This window comes from Crocuta crocuta, unplaced genomic scaffold (assembly GCF_008692635.1).
Source record: "Crocuta crocuta isolate KB4526 unplaced genomic scaffold, BGI_CrCroc_1.0 scaffold64, whole genome shotgun sequence".
NCBI classification, from domain to species: domain Eukaryota; kingdom Metazoa; phylum Chordata; class Mammalia; order Carnivora; family Hyaenidae; genus Crocuta; species Crocuta crocuta.
The window spans coordinates 8,790,182-8,807,544 of record NW_027530640.1 but is presented as its reverse complement, the minus strand read 5'-3'; the positions used below and the strand labels follow the sequence as shown (position 1 = coordinate 8,807,544).

The 17,363-nt window shown below is 52.6% G+C and overlaps 1 protein-coding gene across 1 annotated transcript in view; it reads right to left on the bottom strand.

Annotated features, from left to right (window-relative positions):
• Nucleotides 1–17,363, bottom strand: part of TGFBI (transforming growth factor beta induced) — a 33,898-nt gene that overhangs the window by 15,263 nt on the left and 1,272 nt on the right. The window contains exons 2-6 of the mRNA XM_077768675.1: nt 13,278–13,376; nt 2,579–2,643; nt 1,150–1,310; nt 644–808; nt 240–386 (exon numbers count right to left, since the gene is read on the bottom strand). Of these exons, the coding sequence (XP_077624801.1) occupies nt 240–386; nt 644–808; nt 1,150–1,310; nt 2,579–2,643; nt 13,278–13,376 (637 nt within the window). The remainder of the gene's footprint in view (nt 1–239; nt 387–643; nt 809–1,149; nt 1,311–2,578; nt 2,644–13,277; nt 13,377–17,363) is intronic.

The following is a 17,363-nucleotide window of genomic DNA, read 5'->3' as shown; positions in this document are numbered from 1 at the left end:
TTTACAAGGGAGATGGGAAGAGACATTTTTTTCCAGCAGAGGATTATGACGTTTCATTGTGGTCAAGTTGAGGGTCTGGTACGTGGACCCTCCACATTCATGGGCACTTAGAGGGACTTACTTCACGTCCCTTAAATGCTCTTGAACATGGAGACACCCTCTGCTTCTCCCACAAAAGAAGGCCCTTTTAGGAGGTGGTGTGTCCCAAGGTTGGCTCCCCTCCTGGGGCAGTTCCTCACCCGAAGAGTCTCGAAGGTGTCCTCAATCTCGATGATCTGCTGAATGTTGTTGCTGATGGTGGAGATGACCTTATCGATGAGATGCACCACACCGTTGGTTGCATGGTGGTCGGCTTTCAGCAGCCGAGCACAGTTGACGGTCACGATCTGTCCAGAGAAGAAATGAGGATCAGCGGTTGACGCGTCAGAGGCGCAGGCTTGAAGGCCCAGGAAGGGAAAACACAGCGCAGAAGTCGGGCTCCACCGCTGTGGAATGGGAGGGCCTGAGGAGAAGCAGGTGCAGGAGGCAGGGATGACCTCCAGCGCATCTCACCTGCAGAACAAAACCCCCAAAACCAGCCCCACGTGCAGACCAGGAGCGGGCACAGTGTGGACACAGGGTAGTGTAATTGAGGACTCCCTACCCCATTGGGATAGTGGTGGATCTGGATGTCCGAATTCTGGTACATGGAGGTGAGGGCCATGCCGTGTTTCAGTTCATCTGTCAGGACTCGTCTGTTCACCATGTGGTAGCGAAGGGCATTGAGCAGCTCGATGTTGACGTTGCTCACCAGGGAGTCCAGCACTTCCTAGAAGGAAGGCCAGAGTGGCAGTGAGCTGGCTGCAGACCGCATGTTCAAGGTGGGGGAGGTTCTTGCTACCCTGGGAAAGGTGCTTCTGAAACCCCAATGGCCCCAGGCCTCTATGCTGTCAATGACTCTCCTCTGTGAGCACCAACGTCAGTCTGCTCAGCTCAGATGGACAGATGGGGCACTGGAGGCAACCTGGGGAGGGATATTTTAACTCAGACTCCCTGGGTTTCTCTGAGGGCTTAAGGAAGACGTTTCCTGAAACAGTGGGAAATCACTCCAGAGCCTCATCCTTCATGCCCCCCAGCGCCCCGCTCTGGGAAGGAAGGCAGGCATCTCACGGCTGGCAAGGATGCCCAGGCCTCGTTGCTGGGGGCGAAGATGGTGAAGCTGCCGGGCCCTTCCATCTCGGGCCTCAGCTTCTCTGTGCGGTCCGTGTACAGCTGGGTGGTGGTCGAGCCGACGACTCCCAGGGTCTCATAAAGGTTTGAGAGAGGCAGTGCTGCAGGGGCAGAGGACAGAAGAGGCACAGGCTGTGGGCCCACCCCAGGCAGACAGGACCCTCCGTGGTCTGCAGAGAGTGTGGTACATCTGCACCACAGGTATGCAGGAAAGGCCAGACACAACCGTTGTGTTTGAAAGTGGCTCAAGCTCGTCACGTGTGTCACATGCTTCTTAAAGCAGCTCTGTAGGTCAAACGCCTCCCTACTCACACTCAACTAAGTGGTAATTTTTCATCTTTTAGCCATGTGCAAAATGAAGCTTCTGTTCCTAGACATTTTAGAGAATACCGGCAGGAACGGACACCAGAAATAGATATCCTTAGTCACAAACTAGGCTTTCAGATTCATCTAGTTGTTGGAACTGGCTTCCTGATGGCCTCTACTAGAATGAAAGAGCATTCCAGACCTTCCAGGTTCTTTGTATACTTCCAAAAATAAAACGTTATGTCCTACAAGGGGTCTAAAGCTTAGGAGGGCCTTCTCTTCCTGCAGGGAGCTCACCGTCCATTTCAGAGGGCGTGAACGGAAGGCTCAGGGGCTGAGCTCCCCTGTAAGGCCATTCTCCTTTCTCCACTGCCTACTTCCCACTTGCCTTCCACCTAAGCCTCCCACCACGCCAACCACAACCCCTTGAGACCTTGGCACCAACCAAACTGCCCCTTCCTTAAGTCCACCTCTCATCCTCAACGAATCAATAGCAAGTATTTCAAAGTTAAAACTCCCCCTGTGCACAGTCCCTAAGGATATGCCTATAGGAAAGCCTCTGATAAAATTCACAGGGGCCACACAGTCTATGGCCCCTGTGGCCATTCGTGGTTCCCTTTGCCATTTCTGGGTGACCCTGACTGGTCTACTGCTCTCCTTATTGGAGTCCAACGAGGAGCCAAGTTCCAACAGGGAGGAGGGGTGGCTTGATGCTCCAACCTGGCTCTCCGGCAGAGCTGATCAGAAATCATTCCTACCCAGAGACCTCAAGGCCAGCAGCCCATGCCTGGGAGGCCAGCATGGGCAGCTGGGAACTGGAGTCGGTTCCACCAGCCCCATCAGGAGGTCAGCTTGGACAGGAAGGGGCAGTGCAGGAAGGTCCATGTTTCCAGCCTTCGTCTCTGGCCCTCTCACGAAGCCCAGAACCAGAGAGCATGTGGGTGGCACGTCCATGCAGCTCTGAGTGTCAGACCCCCTGTGGACACTGCTGCGTCTCACGTGGGTGTTCCTCCCTTGCCATCTCCCTCCCTCTGCACCAACGGGCCAGGCCTGGCTTACTCACCTGCGGGACAGCCCTTCTCTCCTGGCACCTTCTCGTACCCAGGGCAGCACTCATAGCTGATGACTCTGCAATGAGACATACACGTGAGGGGGAGGCAGGGCTCCCCTTCTCCTGGCTGTCATCAGTCCTCGCTCCAGGAAGGGCACCACAGGCAGAGGAAGGGAAATAATGACACAACAGTGTACCGTCTGGGGGGATATCATTCATTCTCAGTCCTATTTGTGCCTTGTGGAGCAAAGAGCTTGTCACTCCTCCTCAGCTTTGTAGAATGTTCCCAATGGTTGCCATTCCTCCAGCAATCAGGACTGCGGCAGCATGTTCAATAGCAGGATTAGGAAAGAGCCCCACCAGCAATTTATCTCCAGCATCACTCATGGCGAACCCGATGGTTAGCATTCTTGAGACGCAGCGGGGGGAAGGTGGGGGAGTCCTGGACCTCTTCTGGTTGAGTCTGCCTCTAACCAACTGGGAGATCCCCTGCCAGTCCCATCTCCTCTCTGAGCCCCAGTTTCCTTGTCTGTAAAATGCACATGTGTATCCTGCAGGGGTCATGGGATCCGATCTCTCACGGTCATCTAGCTCTCCAATTTAATGACCCAGAAGGATAGAGGATCATCACGTTTTTCTGTCTTTACAATCAAACTTGAACACTTTTAGAGTTCAAGTAAAAACTCTTTCTGTTTTTTCATTTCTCTAAAATAAAAACATTTCTATGGTTTCTGGTTGAAAATGTACAAAGGATTATATAGCAAAGTGTTCCCCATCTACCCTCATCCCTCAACCAATTCATCCTATCTTCCTTCCAGGGCAATATCACTGATACCACCAGTTTGCAAAATTCTTTGGTATCTGGATGAAAATGAGACAGGCAGTATATAGTTTGCGGGGTTTTTTTTTGTGTGTTGCTGTTGTTGTTGTTCTTGTTTTGAGAGAGAGCAAGAAAGGGAGGGTCAAAGAGAGAAAGAGAGAGAGAGAATCCCAAGCAGGGTCCATGNTTTGCAAAATTCTTTGGTATCTGGATGAAAATGAGACAGGCAGTATATAGTTTGCGGGGTTTTTTTGTGTGTTGCTGTTGTTGTTGTTGTTGTTCTTGTTTTGAGAGAGAGCAAGAAAGGGAGGATCAAAGAGAGAAAGAGAGAGAATCCCAAGCAGGGTCCATACTAAGTGGGAGTCATGACCCTGGGATCATCACCTGAGCCAAAATCAAGAGTCGGATGCTCAACTGACTGAGCCACCCAGGCATCCCTGGCAATATACAGTTTTAAACTCTGAAATCACGTGGCAGAAAAACTTATGACTCTCTCTGCTCCCAACTCCAGCCAGTGTATTCTGGGGCAGTTACCATCTTCTGGAGGTCTGAAACACACACCTTCAACTAACCCATATTCTGGGGAACCAAAAAGACTGAGAATTCCAAGCAACATCACAAGCAAGTGAGTGTTCTAAACACACCTAAGAAAGACTTGCTTCTGCTCAAGTCAAACCCAAGTTCTCTCGAAGACCACCTTCTGCAGGGCAGTGTGAACACAGCCCTCTCCAACAGCCTTGGAAGCAGACGGGAGCAGCCAAGTCCTGCCCCTTCCTTTCTTGCACACGGATACACCCTCAGGGACACGAGACCATTCACACCTGAACTCGGGGTGACACAGAAGTACTCACCATGGGGCTCTCACAGGACGTTTAATGACCTCGCTCAAAGACAGGAAGGCAGGTGGGGAAGAGATGTCGGCTGGGGAGTTGGGGACGCCGCTCTCAGTGAGCCCAGGACATTCTGCTCTTACTAATTTAACTGGAGTCAGCTCAGGGAAGCCCCGGTGAGGCATGAGAAGATGAAGCCAGGTTCGTCTGTTGTCCAGGGGGTGTGGCAGAGACAGAGGCCAGGGTTCTCAGGCTGCCAGAGAGCTAGGGAATCACTTTGCCAGAAATGAGTCCTCCAGGAAACGGCTAAGGGGGGACCAGCCACGCACATTCCTCTGCCCGGCCCCCTCCTTCTCTCCAGCCTTCCCCTCACCCTGCTCCCTTCTAACCTTTTCATCCCTAAACCCAGAAGGGTTCTGCCGGTAAGGGCTAAATAGTCCCAGGACTCACCCTGACCAACTTACAATTTTATTTTCAGAAACCAAACTCATCTTCTGCAACTAAAGTAAGATTTGACAGATTTCAAAGGCAGTGTGGTGTCACGGAAACAGTACTAGAACTAGGAGACCTGGCTTGTGACCCATCAGGAGCAGGGTGACCTCAAAAGTCTACTTCTCTTGTGAGGTCTCAGTTGCCTCATCTATGAAATGGGGTAAGGTTAAACTAGATGATCTCCAAGGTTCATTCCAATCTCACATTCATGGCCCCAGTGCCCGGGAATATCTCAGGGGGCAAAGAGGCTGTCTTTTGAAGGACAGTGTCCACTGGCTTCTTCCTGCTAAATCTGGGGAGAGCTCCAAGCCTTGGGACCGTAGGTCCAGGGGACACCCATCCATGCGATCCCAGGGCTTCTCTGATAAACACCAGGGCTCTGTGGCTGGGGTTGGAAAGGTGGGATTAAGGTCAAGTCTGCCAAAGCTTAGCTTCTTTACAAAAGTGCTTGGGTGGCACTCTATGGAATCAGAGAAGCGCAGTGGGAGGATGGGTCTTCTCTTCAAAGCTCTCCTCATCCCGGGGTCCCCTGTGCACATGGGTGTAGCATGCTCCACACCCTCGAGACCCCCAGCCATGCTGGCCAATGATTCTTTCAGGGTGCTGTCTTTTGAGTTCCATCTCAAAAAACAAGAGAAAGCTCCAGAGCTCAGGCGGCCTCACCAGGATTTTACAGAGGACAGAGAAAACCAAGCCCTCCAGCGTGTACTTACTAGTTTCTATGGCCGCACGTATATGTGCATCTGTGGGGGGAATGGGTAGCATGGGGGACAAATGGGGTTAATGGTCTGGGAGGAGGGACCGAACTAAGCAGAAAAGTCTCAGCATGGAGAAGGATACTGAGTATGGAATCAGAAAGCTGCAAGGGTGCTCAGGGGCAAAAAGGTTTCTTAGGGTCACAGCTGGGTAGGGGTGCCTGCGTGGCCCAGTAGGTTAAGCTTCTGACTCTTGGTTTCGGTTCCAGTCATCATCTCACAGTTTGTGGGTTCAAGTCCTGCACTGGGCTCCGTGCTGACAGCTTGAAGCCTGCTTAGGAATCCTCTCTCTCTTTGTCTCTCTCTGCCCCGCCTCCCTCCCCCCCCCCACATGCACGTATGTTCTCTCTCTGTCTAAAAAATAAATAAACATTAAAAAGAAAAAGATCACAGCGGGGTAGGAGTGGACCTGGGACTCCCCTGGGATTCATGGAGTCTAATCCCTTTTCCATTGCTCTTGGCAACATATGGACTGGGGAAAAGCAGACTGATCTGACATGGAGGGGACACAGGTACGCTCTCTGATGTGGCCAGAGCCCAGCCTCGTCAGCACCCACCATGCCTCACCACGTGGGCTCTCTGCAGCCGCGCCTCCCAGCAGCTGGATGTGGGTGGCACACGGCCCGCAGCAGAGCTCAATCCGCCAGCCGAAGGCTTTTTCCTGATGCACTGAGTGTGACTCTGGCCAGAAAGCTTTCTCCTCATCTTCCTGCCCTCCTGGTCTTCCCCCACTCCTGCTGTCACAGTCTGGCATCCGTGGCACTCCCTAGGTGTGCAGGCATGAGCCATGCCTCTCACCCCCAGCCCGACAGCCTTCTGGGCAATTTCCCTACTCCCAACGGACCCCACAACACCAGCTCCTCTCTGAACAGGTCCGCATGGCCCCAGAGAAGCCGAGGGCAGCTGGAAGTTGTGGACTGAGAAGATAGCCCATCAAGTGCCAGGACTAGCGGAGTCTGCCGTCAGCCCCGCGTGTGTCCTCCTGGGCTCTGGCCCTGGGGAGGACACATGCAGGGAGACGGGCCAGGAACCATCACAGGCTCGTGCATCTGATGCCATCTCTCAAGGGTGAACACAGAAAAGATAGATGCTACGGGGGCCTCCCTCTGTGTCTCCCCAGTGTCGTGGCCTCCCTGTGCTCAGACAACCAATCGGATGGTCTCTGAATCCAATCTCATCAGCAAACCTGTTCTCAAGAGAGGCTCCTGGCTTTTCCTTGACCTAACACAGTCTAGTAAGTAAAGATCTGAGGTCAGAAAAAGATCCTCCAGGCCCATGAGACACTAACATTCTCGTTCCAGCTTCCCTGGTCAGAAGAACAATTTGAGGAAGAAGGTGAGGGAAGGTGCCCAACTTAGAGGGGCGGTTAAAGGAGGAGGGCAAAGGCAGCATTGATCCGAGGTCTAAGAATAGAGAGGGTTGCGAGGTTCCCTGCCATTCCCCTCCGGAGTGTTCCTCATGATCAGCCAGACAGAAGCAGAGGTATTTCTCTCCCCCAAATCATTTTCCAAGCAGTTAATATAGTAAGTTAAAGCAATCACTCTCTCCCAGTGCACTGCACAGCCCTGGCCGGCTGTCACCGCTGTAAATGTCTAGGGACTAAGCAGACTCTGGAAGTAGGTGGAGTGAGGAACACAGCCCCAGAGCCAGTTTCCCGCGACAGACGGTAAACCGCTCAATGTGTCGTGATTTCCAAGCAGAATCCCTGAGCAAACATAGCCCGGTATGGTCTAGACACCAGTGGTCCCCCGCAGACCATCCCGAGTGGCTCCTTTTCTGTCCTCCTGGCCTTGAAAACTCAGCTGAGCTTTCTTGAGCTCCGAGCAGAAAATCAAAATCCTCAGCTCCCCCATGAAAAGGGCTTTTTAACCTCCTGCCTCCCATCAAAGGCCCCATCACCAACCAGGGTTTGGCTTGGTTTGTGAGGAAGACAGCACCTTTAAAAACTGTGCTTGTGTTTTTGATGACGATCTGTATGTAGTGTGAGGACATTTTGGGGGCTCCTGGATGCTGACTGTGTCTCTTCTGTCCCCGTGCCCTTCATCTGACCAGGGGGACCCCATGCAGCAGAGGACCAGCAGCACTACCAGACTGGGGGTGAGCAACCAGAAGAAGGCTGGTTACTCTGGGCCAGAGGGCCTCAGGAGGCCTCGTCTCTGGGGCCTTCAGTCAGAGATTTTAGGGCTGCAGAGAGCCATGCGTGGCAGTTCACCCAGGCCCTGCGGGGGGCTGCTCACCCAAGGGTCTCCCCACATCACTCACACTAGCTGCTGGGTTTAACTCTCCCTGGAGGGGGCACAGCAGAGTAGCCAGACGTCCCCCTCTTCCCAGTGATGACTTAGAGCACGTTGCTGAGGCTTTCTGAGCTTCAGTCTCTCCATCTGTGAATGGGCTAACGATCACACTGATCTCACAGGGCGCCTATGGGTATTCAACGAGCTCACATATGAGACACACTTCTCAGAAGCTTGATATTTACTGTGTGCTCAGTTTAGGAGCTTTATTTTATTTTATTATTTTTTTTTATGTTTATTTATTTTGAGAGAGAGAGAGAGAGAGATAGCGTGCACACAAGTGGCGGAGGAGCAGAGAGAGAGAGAGAGAGAGAGAGAAAATACCAAGCAGGTTCCACGCTGTCAGCACAGAGCCTGATGTGGGGCTCGATTTTACGAACCGTGAGATGGTGACCTGAGCCGAAATCAAAGTCAGACTCTCAACTGCCTGAGCCACCCAGGTGCCCCGTGGAGCTTCTTTTTAAAAGAACTCCAGGCATAAACTTGAAAACCTAACTTGAATTAATAACTCCATTGAAAACAACATCCTGCATGAGACCACTGCTCTGATCCTACCAGGATAGACGAATTCCCCCATCGCACCTCTATAGGACTCCTCAGACAGGGTCTGAGTTAGCTTCCCACTGTTGCAGGAACAAGGAATCCCAAACTTAGTGGCTCAAAACAAGGCAAATTTATGGTCTTACAATTCTGCATGTTAGAGGCAGAAAGTGGTCTCAGGAGGCTGCACCCAAAGGCTGCTTTCCTTTTAGATGTTGTAGGGAGGAACCTGTCTTTTCCAAATCTGGGGGCCGTGTGCACTTCTTGGCTTGTGGTCCCATCGCCCGAACCTCAGTTTTAATTGCACCATCTCCTTCTCTGACTCTGACCTCCTGCCTTCCGCTTATAAGGACCTTTACGATCACACTGAGCTCACAAGATAACTGAGCATAATCCTCCCCCCTCAAGACTCTTAATCTGGCACCTGGGTGGCTTAGTCGGTTAAGCATCCGACTTTCGCTTAGGTCATGATCTCACAGTTCATGGGTTCGAGCCCCACGTCGAGCTCTGTGCTGACAGCCAGCTCAGAGCCTGGAGCCTGTTTCCAATTCTGTGTCTCCCTCTCTCTCTGACCCTCCCCTGTTCACGCTGTCTCTCTCTCCTCTCTCTCCTAGAAAAAAAAAAAAAAAAAAAAAAATAAAAAAAATAAAAAAAAAAAAAAAGACTCTTCACTTAATCGTGTTGGCAAAGGCACTTTCTCCTGGTCAGCTAACACCATTCACAGGTTCAGGGTTTAGGATGTGGATGTCTTTAGGGGGGTGTGATTCTGCCTACCACAGGACATTACCCCAGATGGCACACGGACTCATGTAAATACCCAAACAAAATTCCCTGGCAGCTAACCTGCCTCCTTGGAATTTACAGAGTGGGACAGAACCTTCAGGAAAACTGGTACGGCCAAGGTGTTTGGTGAACCCCCAGGGTCTGGTCAAATCTGAGTTATTTTGAAGCAGATTATCCCCAGTGGCTCCACAAGGAATATCAGACAGGGAAGGTGGTGCTGCCGGGGGCCTGGGGACCGCCTGGCGTCCCCGGATGGCGTCTCACCATCTTCTTCTTTGTCCTCACGGGACCAAGGCTGCAGGACGCAGGGTGGGGAGGGCTCTTGCTCAGCTCCCTAGGAGATGCCCGTGGGTGCCCTGGCAGCAGAAGCCCGGCCGGGAACAGCTCGGCCAGCTGACGGAAGGGCCTCGGCCACACCCCAGTTGCCTCTGGGGCTGCAGCTTTCTCGCCGTGCTGACCAAGCGTTAATGCTTCAGCCCCTGGGCAACGCGGGGCTGCTCCTAGAGGAAGGGATGGGTCCTGCCAGCTCATCCTGGCTTCAGAGGATCAGCTACTGAGCTCGTGAAATGCGTTCCTCGCAGAATAACCCCGAGACTGTGAGAATGGCCAGCTAGCACTCCTACCTGCCGGCTGCCCGACTGGCCCTGCCTGCGCCACGTTTTCCATGTCTGCGCTCCAACGATGACTGCTACGTCCCCATGAGGTCAACTCCGACCTGACTTGGCTGTTAGGCAGGCCTCCCTCTCCCAGGGCTCGCACAAAGGAGGGCTGTTGAGAGGCAGCAAGGTTTCCTGACCACAGTTTCCTGCGGCATCGCTCAAGCCGCGACACATAAAGCTTTTACAGCGACTCATCAGACTGGGCCCTGAAATCACAGACGGGGATGCCGTCTCCCCCCAACCCCCTCTGCTCGATTAACTATTATATCACTCTGGTGCTCTTGAGGACCTGAAATAAAAGCTTGTGTGAATTTCCAAGTAATCAAATTCACCCAAGTCGCTAAACAGGGGCCTGCTGTTCACACTTCCTATAACAAAATCCATATGACAGGCCAAATAGCACCAAAGATTCAGGTTCTTCTCTTTTTAGAAATGTGGTCAAGCCACCATCTGAGGACAATGTCGTGTCCTTCGGCCGGGAGTGCAGAGCGTGGCCAGCACCCTACCTTCCTTCATGGAGTTGGGGTCCAAAGGTCCCGGGTCTCTCTGTGACTGGACACTGCAAAGTCTTCACCCCATGGCCCTGGGTTTGGTGCCACTTGTCTGCTTTCAAATTTAACTTCTTCCTCCAGACTTGGGCCCCGTGGTGACCTGTGCTGCCTCCTTCCCCCGAGACACCTGGCGTCCTTTCACCCCAGCACACACCTCTGCTCCAGCCTCTTCCCTAAACCGCCTCACTGCTCACATTGGCCCCCTGCTGGGATGGCCCTCTCTGCTCCAACCACAACTGTGCTCCCCATTTCCCAGTCTCATCTTCACCCAAATAAAAGCACCGAGGGACCTGTTTTCCCCCGGGGGATGTCAGCTCCCTTCCTGACCACCTGTGACGCTGAATTCCTGGGGGTCCAACGGCAGCTGTCTCCCGGGTCTCGGTCCATGTACACATGTGAACCACAAGGCTGCTCGCTCGCAGTTCTCTGAGAAGGAGGAGGAGTTCCACTGCTTCCCCCTTCCCTGCGGGAGGCCTCTGGACTTCTTCCAGGCCAGCTCCTCCAATGTTGCACGTGATGTTCCAGGAAGGGACCCTCTTATCCTGGATCATGAAGTTTTGTATCAACTCATGGTTTCCTATCCTCATTTCCTCTTTCTGAAGTTGCCCAAAGCAATGGCCATATGGAAGAGTCGAGTGTGCACACCAGCCCTTCTGCGTTTGTGGGACCAGGTCAATGGTGGGGGCTGGGCACTGGGCGCCGCCTGACTGCACGCTATGCCTCACTTTCCCACCCACAGCCTCCCGCCCAACCCCTATCCCGGGCTCCTCTGTGCCACCACATCACCACCCTCTCAAAGCCAGACCTGCCCAGAGGGAAGAACGGCTCATGCCAACACACAGCTGGGAGGCCTGTGCCCTGTCCTGGCACACAGATGACAAGGGTGTAGGTACGGAGAGCCAAGAAGCCAAGATTATGACTCATCGACAGCGGTGTCGGCCGGAAAACTGCCGAGGAATGTTACCAAGCTATGGTTAACCGGTCTGGCAAATGCTTCCCAAAGGATGCCCCAAATACCACAGCTAATGCCACCCCACGGCCAGCTTGACATCACAGGTGGGTCTCATTTTTAGGGAAACCAGGACTAACAAAACTGTGCAACTCTTGAAACCCAGGGCTCCCAGACGTAGAAGGGGCTGTTTGCTTCGCACAGGTCATTGGTCACCTTCCAAGAAGCAATTATGTGTCACCTAGCTCTGCGCTTCATTAAGTAATTAATTCACTGTTAAATTGAGTAGGTAATATACACACGTGGGAACAATCAAACAGCACAAAAGACTTTTCTGTTGTGTGTGTAACTGAGGACACCACGGAAGGATGTATGGTATAGAATGTGCATGATCCCTTTTTGTCCATGGCAGCAAACACTGCCGGCTGTTTGTTCACTGAACCCAGAAGGTATATCCTCTGAGTCCCTCAGCCCTTACCTTGGAGGCTGGGCGCGGTCATGCTGCTACGGATCTGCCCTTGGCAAGCTCCCAGCAAGCTGCTGGTCTCTCGCCTGCTCTGCCGAGATGCCCAGTGTCTCTTGACTCATACCAGGATTGATAAGTGCCTAAGGCAATCAGGGTCACAAGCTGGGGCATTTATTTTCTATGTACATTTTCAGGGAAGAGCATTTCCTCTTCCTTCGCAGGTTATGAAGTTGGAGGAAATGTGTACTCAAAAGCCATGTCCCAAGCAATATATTTAAAATTCCCTAACGTGGCAACGAGTTCAAGAGAGTGGCTTAGGGGCTCTTAATCCTCCTATGGTGCAGATGAGAGGGAGGTCAGGCCCGCACACGTGGCCCAGGTTTCTCATGGCCCTTCTTCCTATCTGTAGCAGAGAGCCAGCTTTGAGACTGGCTGACTACTGGTGCCAAAACAGATTAAGCCTCCCAGGAGTTCTGTCAGAACATGCCGGACACCCGGTTTCCGCCAGGCAGCAGGACAGCTGGGGCCAACGCCACCTCCCCGGATGCTGACAGAGGCACCAACGAACCCTGCTGTAACCACACTGGTCCGCACCCACTGGCACTCTCACTGCTGTCTGCGTGGCCTAGATCTGCAAATCATGGCAGGTAGCACCTCCTGAGCACGTACTACTTGCAAGAAACCTTATTCAGCCTTAAATGCATCCCTTCATTCAATCCCTGTGATGATCCTGTAAAGGAGTCCTTTGTTGTTCCCATTTGACAGATGAGGCAACTGAGGTTTGAAAGGTAAAGCCGCCTGCCCATGTAAATGGCAGATCCAGCATCCGAAGCAGGGAGGCTGAGCCTATGTTTTTAACAGGTTTGCTGCCACATAACATGCATATTTCTAGGCACCTGGTCTTTTGGGGGTGTTTACCTTATGACCCTAGAGAGGGAGTGCTGTGTAAGGTCACCAGGGGGCTTTCTTTCCTAGAGAGATAGGCGGTGGCATCTCCACTGACTCTGTAGTACTTGGTGAGGACTGAGAAGCATGCATGCACACATACACACACACACCATGCTTCATGCTGCTTATAATCCCATAGCAGCCCTGAAAAATATATCCAACTCTTGTCAGGAGCCTTAAAAATGCAAACCAATGTTGGCCAGACTCCTGGGGCGCCTGGGTGGCTCAGTCGGGTAAGTGTCTGACTTCGGCTCAGGTCATGAACTCGCTGTTCATGGGTTCAAGCCCTGCGTCGGGCTCTGTGCTGACAGCTCAGAGCCTGGAGCCTGCTTTGGATTCTGTGTCTCCCCCTCTGTCTGTTCCTCCCCTGCTTGCACAGTCATTCTCTCCTTCTCTTTCAAAAATAAATAAAGATGGAAAGAAAAGAATTAAAAAAAAAAAAGTTGGCCAGCTTCCTAAAAGGGCCCCTCCCCAGCACACAGCTGTCTGACACGTTTGCACATGCATCTGCGTGACTCCTTAGGCAGCCTAACCTTTCAGAAGGCCAGCCCTGGCCCAGGGGCCCCGTGCGTGCAGCGCGGCCTCAGAGGCGGCTGGCGGTCTCCAGTGCTTACACATACTCACGTTGATTTGCCACAGATCTTCCTCTGGTACCACTGCTTGCAGTTGGTGAAGTACTTCTTGTTGGTGCCGATGAGCTTCTGCACAGCACACACGTTAGGGCTGAAATAAAAGCAGCAGTGTCAGCACGGCGGTAGGCACCTCTGCCCCACTACCATGTCCTTTCTGCCACGTGGGCCTTCCTGGGTCATTAGAAGGCTCTAGAGACAGAGAAGGCATAGTCATTTCAGTGTTGGGATCAGTGGGGTGGCTCGGGGCAGATACGGTCTCTCCTGATTTTGAGCTCCTGCCAGTGTCCTACCAAATTAAATACTGTCAAAGTGTATCCTCCACACTGACATCATTTCATGGAGTTTCCTTCTTTGACACAGGTGGTGTCCCTGTAAATAAAAGCATCTTGACATTTTTAGATCATGTCACAGATTGAGAAAACTAGCTAAATACTATGTTTGCAAAGCGAGGCAGCTTTGGGAGAAGCCCCCACCCTTCTCTGCACCCCCAAGCCCCCTCTGAGCCAAAATGCCCACAGGCTCTAACAGCATCCCAGTCCCTCAGTCATGAGAAGAGGCCAAAGTCTGGGCCCGGCAACTCCACACAGACATACTCTGTACCTGAGCCAGGATCCTGGCTTGGAATACTACCATGCCCACTGTGGTGAGGACCTTGGTAGCCGACGCTCTCCTACTGGACTCTCAGCCATTCACTACTTGGGCCCCAGCCTGAGTCCACTGTCCCCGGAAAGCCTTCCTCCAGTGCCCCAGGTGACACTCTGACTTGAAATATGGCCCTTGTTTAATGCTTGGTACCAAACAGAATCCCAAACTGATCAGAGAACATTTCTTTCATCTCTCTAAATACCCCCTAAAGACCCTTGAGGGCAGGTGTGCTGCCTTCTTCTAGGTTCTAGATGGGGCCTAGCACTGAGCCAGGGTGAAAAAAGAGTTTGGAAATGACCTTGCTGAAGATATGGGTCCTGGGACCCCCTGCTCGGAGGAGATCTAGGGAACGCTGGGAAAGTGCAGGGTGACGCCCAGGGTTCTGCTGAGAAGCCCCTCCTTCCCAGTGCCGTGGGGTTTGTGTGTGTGTCTTTTAATCAGTGTACGAAGTCGTAACCCAAACCACGCTCAGGCCACGCGATGACAGGTCCTTCATTAGGAGCCCCCGGGGAAAGGAGTTAGCTGTGGCTGTGTAGCGACAACTGGGAGGGGGGTCTTCCTGACCTGAGCAGAAAGTTCCTTTGCTGAACCCCAAGTCAGAGGAAAACACAGCAAAGAGACTGAGGGCTTCCACAAAACCTCTGTGTCCTGAGAAATTCAGGTGTTAGTTTTATGTATCAGACACTCTGTCCCTTTAAAAACGTGCTCACTTGGGGTCCCTAGGTGGTTCAGTCGGTTGGGCGGTTGGGTGTCTGACTTCAGCTCAGGTCATGATCTCCTGGCTCACGGGTTCGGGTTTGAGCCCTGCATCGGGCTCTATGCCGACAGCTCTGAGCCTGGAGCCTGCTTCATGGATTCTGTCTCCTTTTCTCTCTGGCCCTCCACTGCTCATACTCTGTCTCTCTCTCTAAAAAATTAAATAAATAAATAAATAAATAAATAAATAAATAAATAAATAAGTGTTTAGCAATCATCACTTGCTGTCAGGAAGACATGGGGGCTTCCACAAGAGCTACCCTTACCATCCCCATCATATCGGCTGCAGGAATGTGGTCAGCTCTCAAAAAGTCGAGTCGGGTTATTGGGTAGGAGGACGTGCTGACCCTTTGCTTCTCTCCCCTCTCTCTTCTACCATGTGGATGTCACCTTTTTGTCCAGTTTGTGGTTTGGGAGGTGAAGGTGCACAGGCCAAGGAGGCACAGTAAATATCAGTGAGTCGATGTAAGAAGCGGAGGGCAAGGGAAGTTAAGGGGGGACAGCAGACCACAGGCCGGGAGGGAGGTAAGCCCGTGTCCCCTTAGTCCTCACTGGGTCTGACCAGATACCCACAGCCTCCAGAGGATTCTAACCAAAGCCACCTTGCTCCTCTGTTTGCTGCCTGGGATTCACAGGTTACAGCCGTCCCTGAATAACCCCTGGAGAGTCCCCGCTGGCCACGCTCCAGCCCTAGGTAGTGTTTACTGCTGTACAATCACAGAAGTTCTTCTATCTGACCAAGCAGGAAACAATTACTGTCGATGAATTCCCTGCAACTTTCCGTAGGCGGCTGGCGAATCTTCAGTGAGTCTCTTGTGGATGTGGCTCTAACATTCCTCTGTGGAGTGAGTTTCCACCGCAGCGGCCCCTTTGAGACAGGAGCGGGGGCTGGGGGTGGTTCCCCCTCACAGCAGCGGCGGGGAGGGGTGGGCCCTATACACAGGAAATCTAGGCTGAAGTTTAATAGAAATGACCTAGCCATTTCTGGGCCTTCTGCCTCCAGAACAACAGTTCTGCTGTTCAACTTGGATTTGAAAATCAAGTGTTTCAGGGGGTGCACCTGGGTGGCTCAGTCAGTTAAGGGGCCAACTTCAGCTCAGGTCATGATCTCACAGTTCATGGGTTCGAGCCCTACACCGGGCTCTGTGCTGACAGCTCAGAACCCAGAGCCTGCTTCGGATTCTGTGTCTCCCTCTCTCTCTGACCCTGCTCTACCCCCGGTCTATCTCTCAAAAATGAATAAAAGTTAAAAATGAAAAGAAAGAAACTCAAATGCTTCAGGAAATCCAGTCCAGTTTTGGATGTTGATAGTCAGCAGTGCAAATGTGTTTTTACTTCTCTGTCCGTATTTCTTTTCCCCTCCTTGTAGCAACATGGATGCAGCTGTGAGTCAAGAGATTGCATCACAGTCTCTACTCTCCGAACAGCTTCCTGTGTTGGGACTGAGTCACTCCATCCAACTAAGCTGCACTTTCCCCATCTGTAAAATGGGAATGCGAACAACAGACCTCCTGTGCTGCGGTGGAGATGGGGGTGTGGGTTGATAAAACGCCGCCACGGGCAAGGCACACTCGCTGGTTCTCCTTCACGTCTTGGAGCATGCCATATTGCCTGCAAATAACAGAGATTTTCCTTCCCTTTCCACCACTTCTCACTTTGAATGAAGGGCTGGAGCTTGAACAGGAGTACCATTTTGCACAGGGGGCCACATCCACGTGCAAGGCCAGGCAGCCCCTCGGTATTTACAGGGACAGTTAGATCACAGCAAACGCAACCGTGCCTGCAAGCGTTTGGTCACAGTTTGCTTGCCTGCACACCCACATGTTACTGGGGAGGGTGTGCATGCGCGACTTCCCAGACCATTCTGCCCACCCCAGGTCTCTGTAGGCGTTCCCCACTGCACCCCAAGAAGTAAAACAACAGGATTAGCCTGCAGGGGCAACGGGGTAAAGGGTGCAGAGGAAGTTGAAATAGTATCTGAAATTCATAACAAAGAAGACTTGCCTTGTTAAAAAAAAAAAAAAAAAAAAAGTCCTACTTTCCAGCTGGACATTGTCTCTTCCGAGCTCTGAAGGGAAGGAGCTTCTCTACCGAGATGAGTCTTGGGGGAGTCCTGTCAACACTTTGGGGGAAGCTTCACTGTGGTGTGCACGGAGACCCGCCCTGGGTGACGCGCTGCGGGGCACGCTATCGGGATTTTCTCCTGACTTAGTGGCTAACGTACAGAGGGGACAGAAGCCTCCCCGGCGGACTGCAGCACCCACACAGAACGTGCTTCTTTGGCAAAAAAGGCAAGAGGGGAAAGGTGAGCTGGGCAGAGATGATGAAAATGCCAGCGGCACACAACTGGACTTTTATGCCTCATGTGATCCCCCTCAACTTACTGAGCCACTCCCTCGCCCTTCTGCACACACAGCCTAAGGCAGAGGTGATTCTGCGCCTTCCCTAAAGACCCTGGGACATGCTCTCTGCTCTGCTCTTTCCAGGAGGATGTTGAGGCTGCAGCCCACTCTGCAGAAATTGCTTTTCCCACAGCCCTGGGCACCTGAACCGCCAGGTAAGCCCATATGGAAGGCCCCAGGCAGAGGCAACAAGGACAACCACTCCCTGTGGGGGGCAGCCTGCACACCCCCCCCCCCCCCCCTCCCGGGGGGGGGGGGCCAAGGCAGGGAAAGGC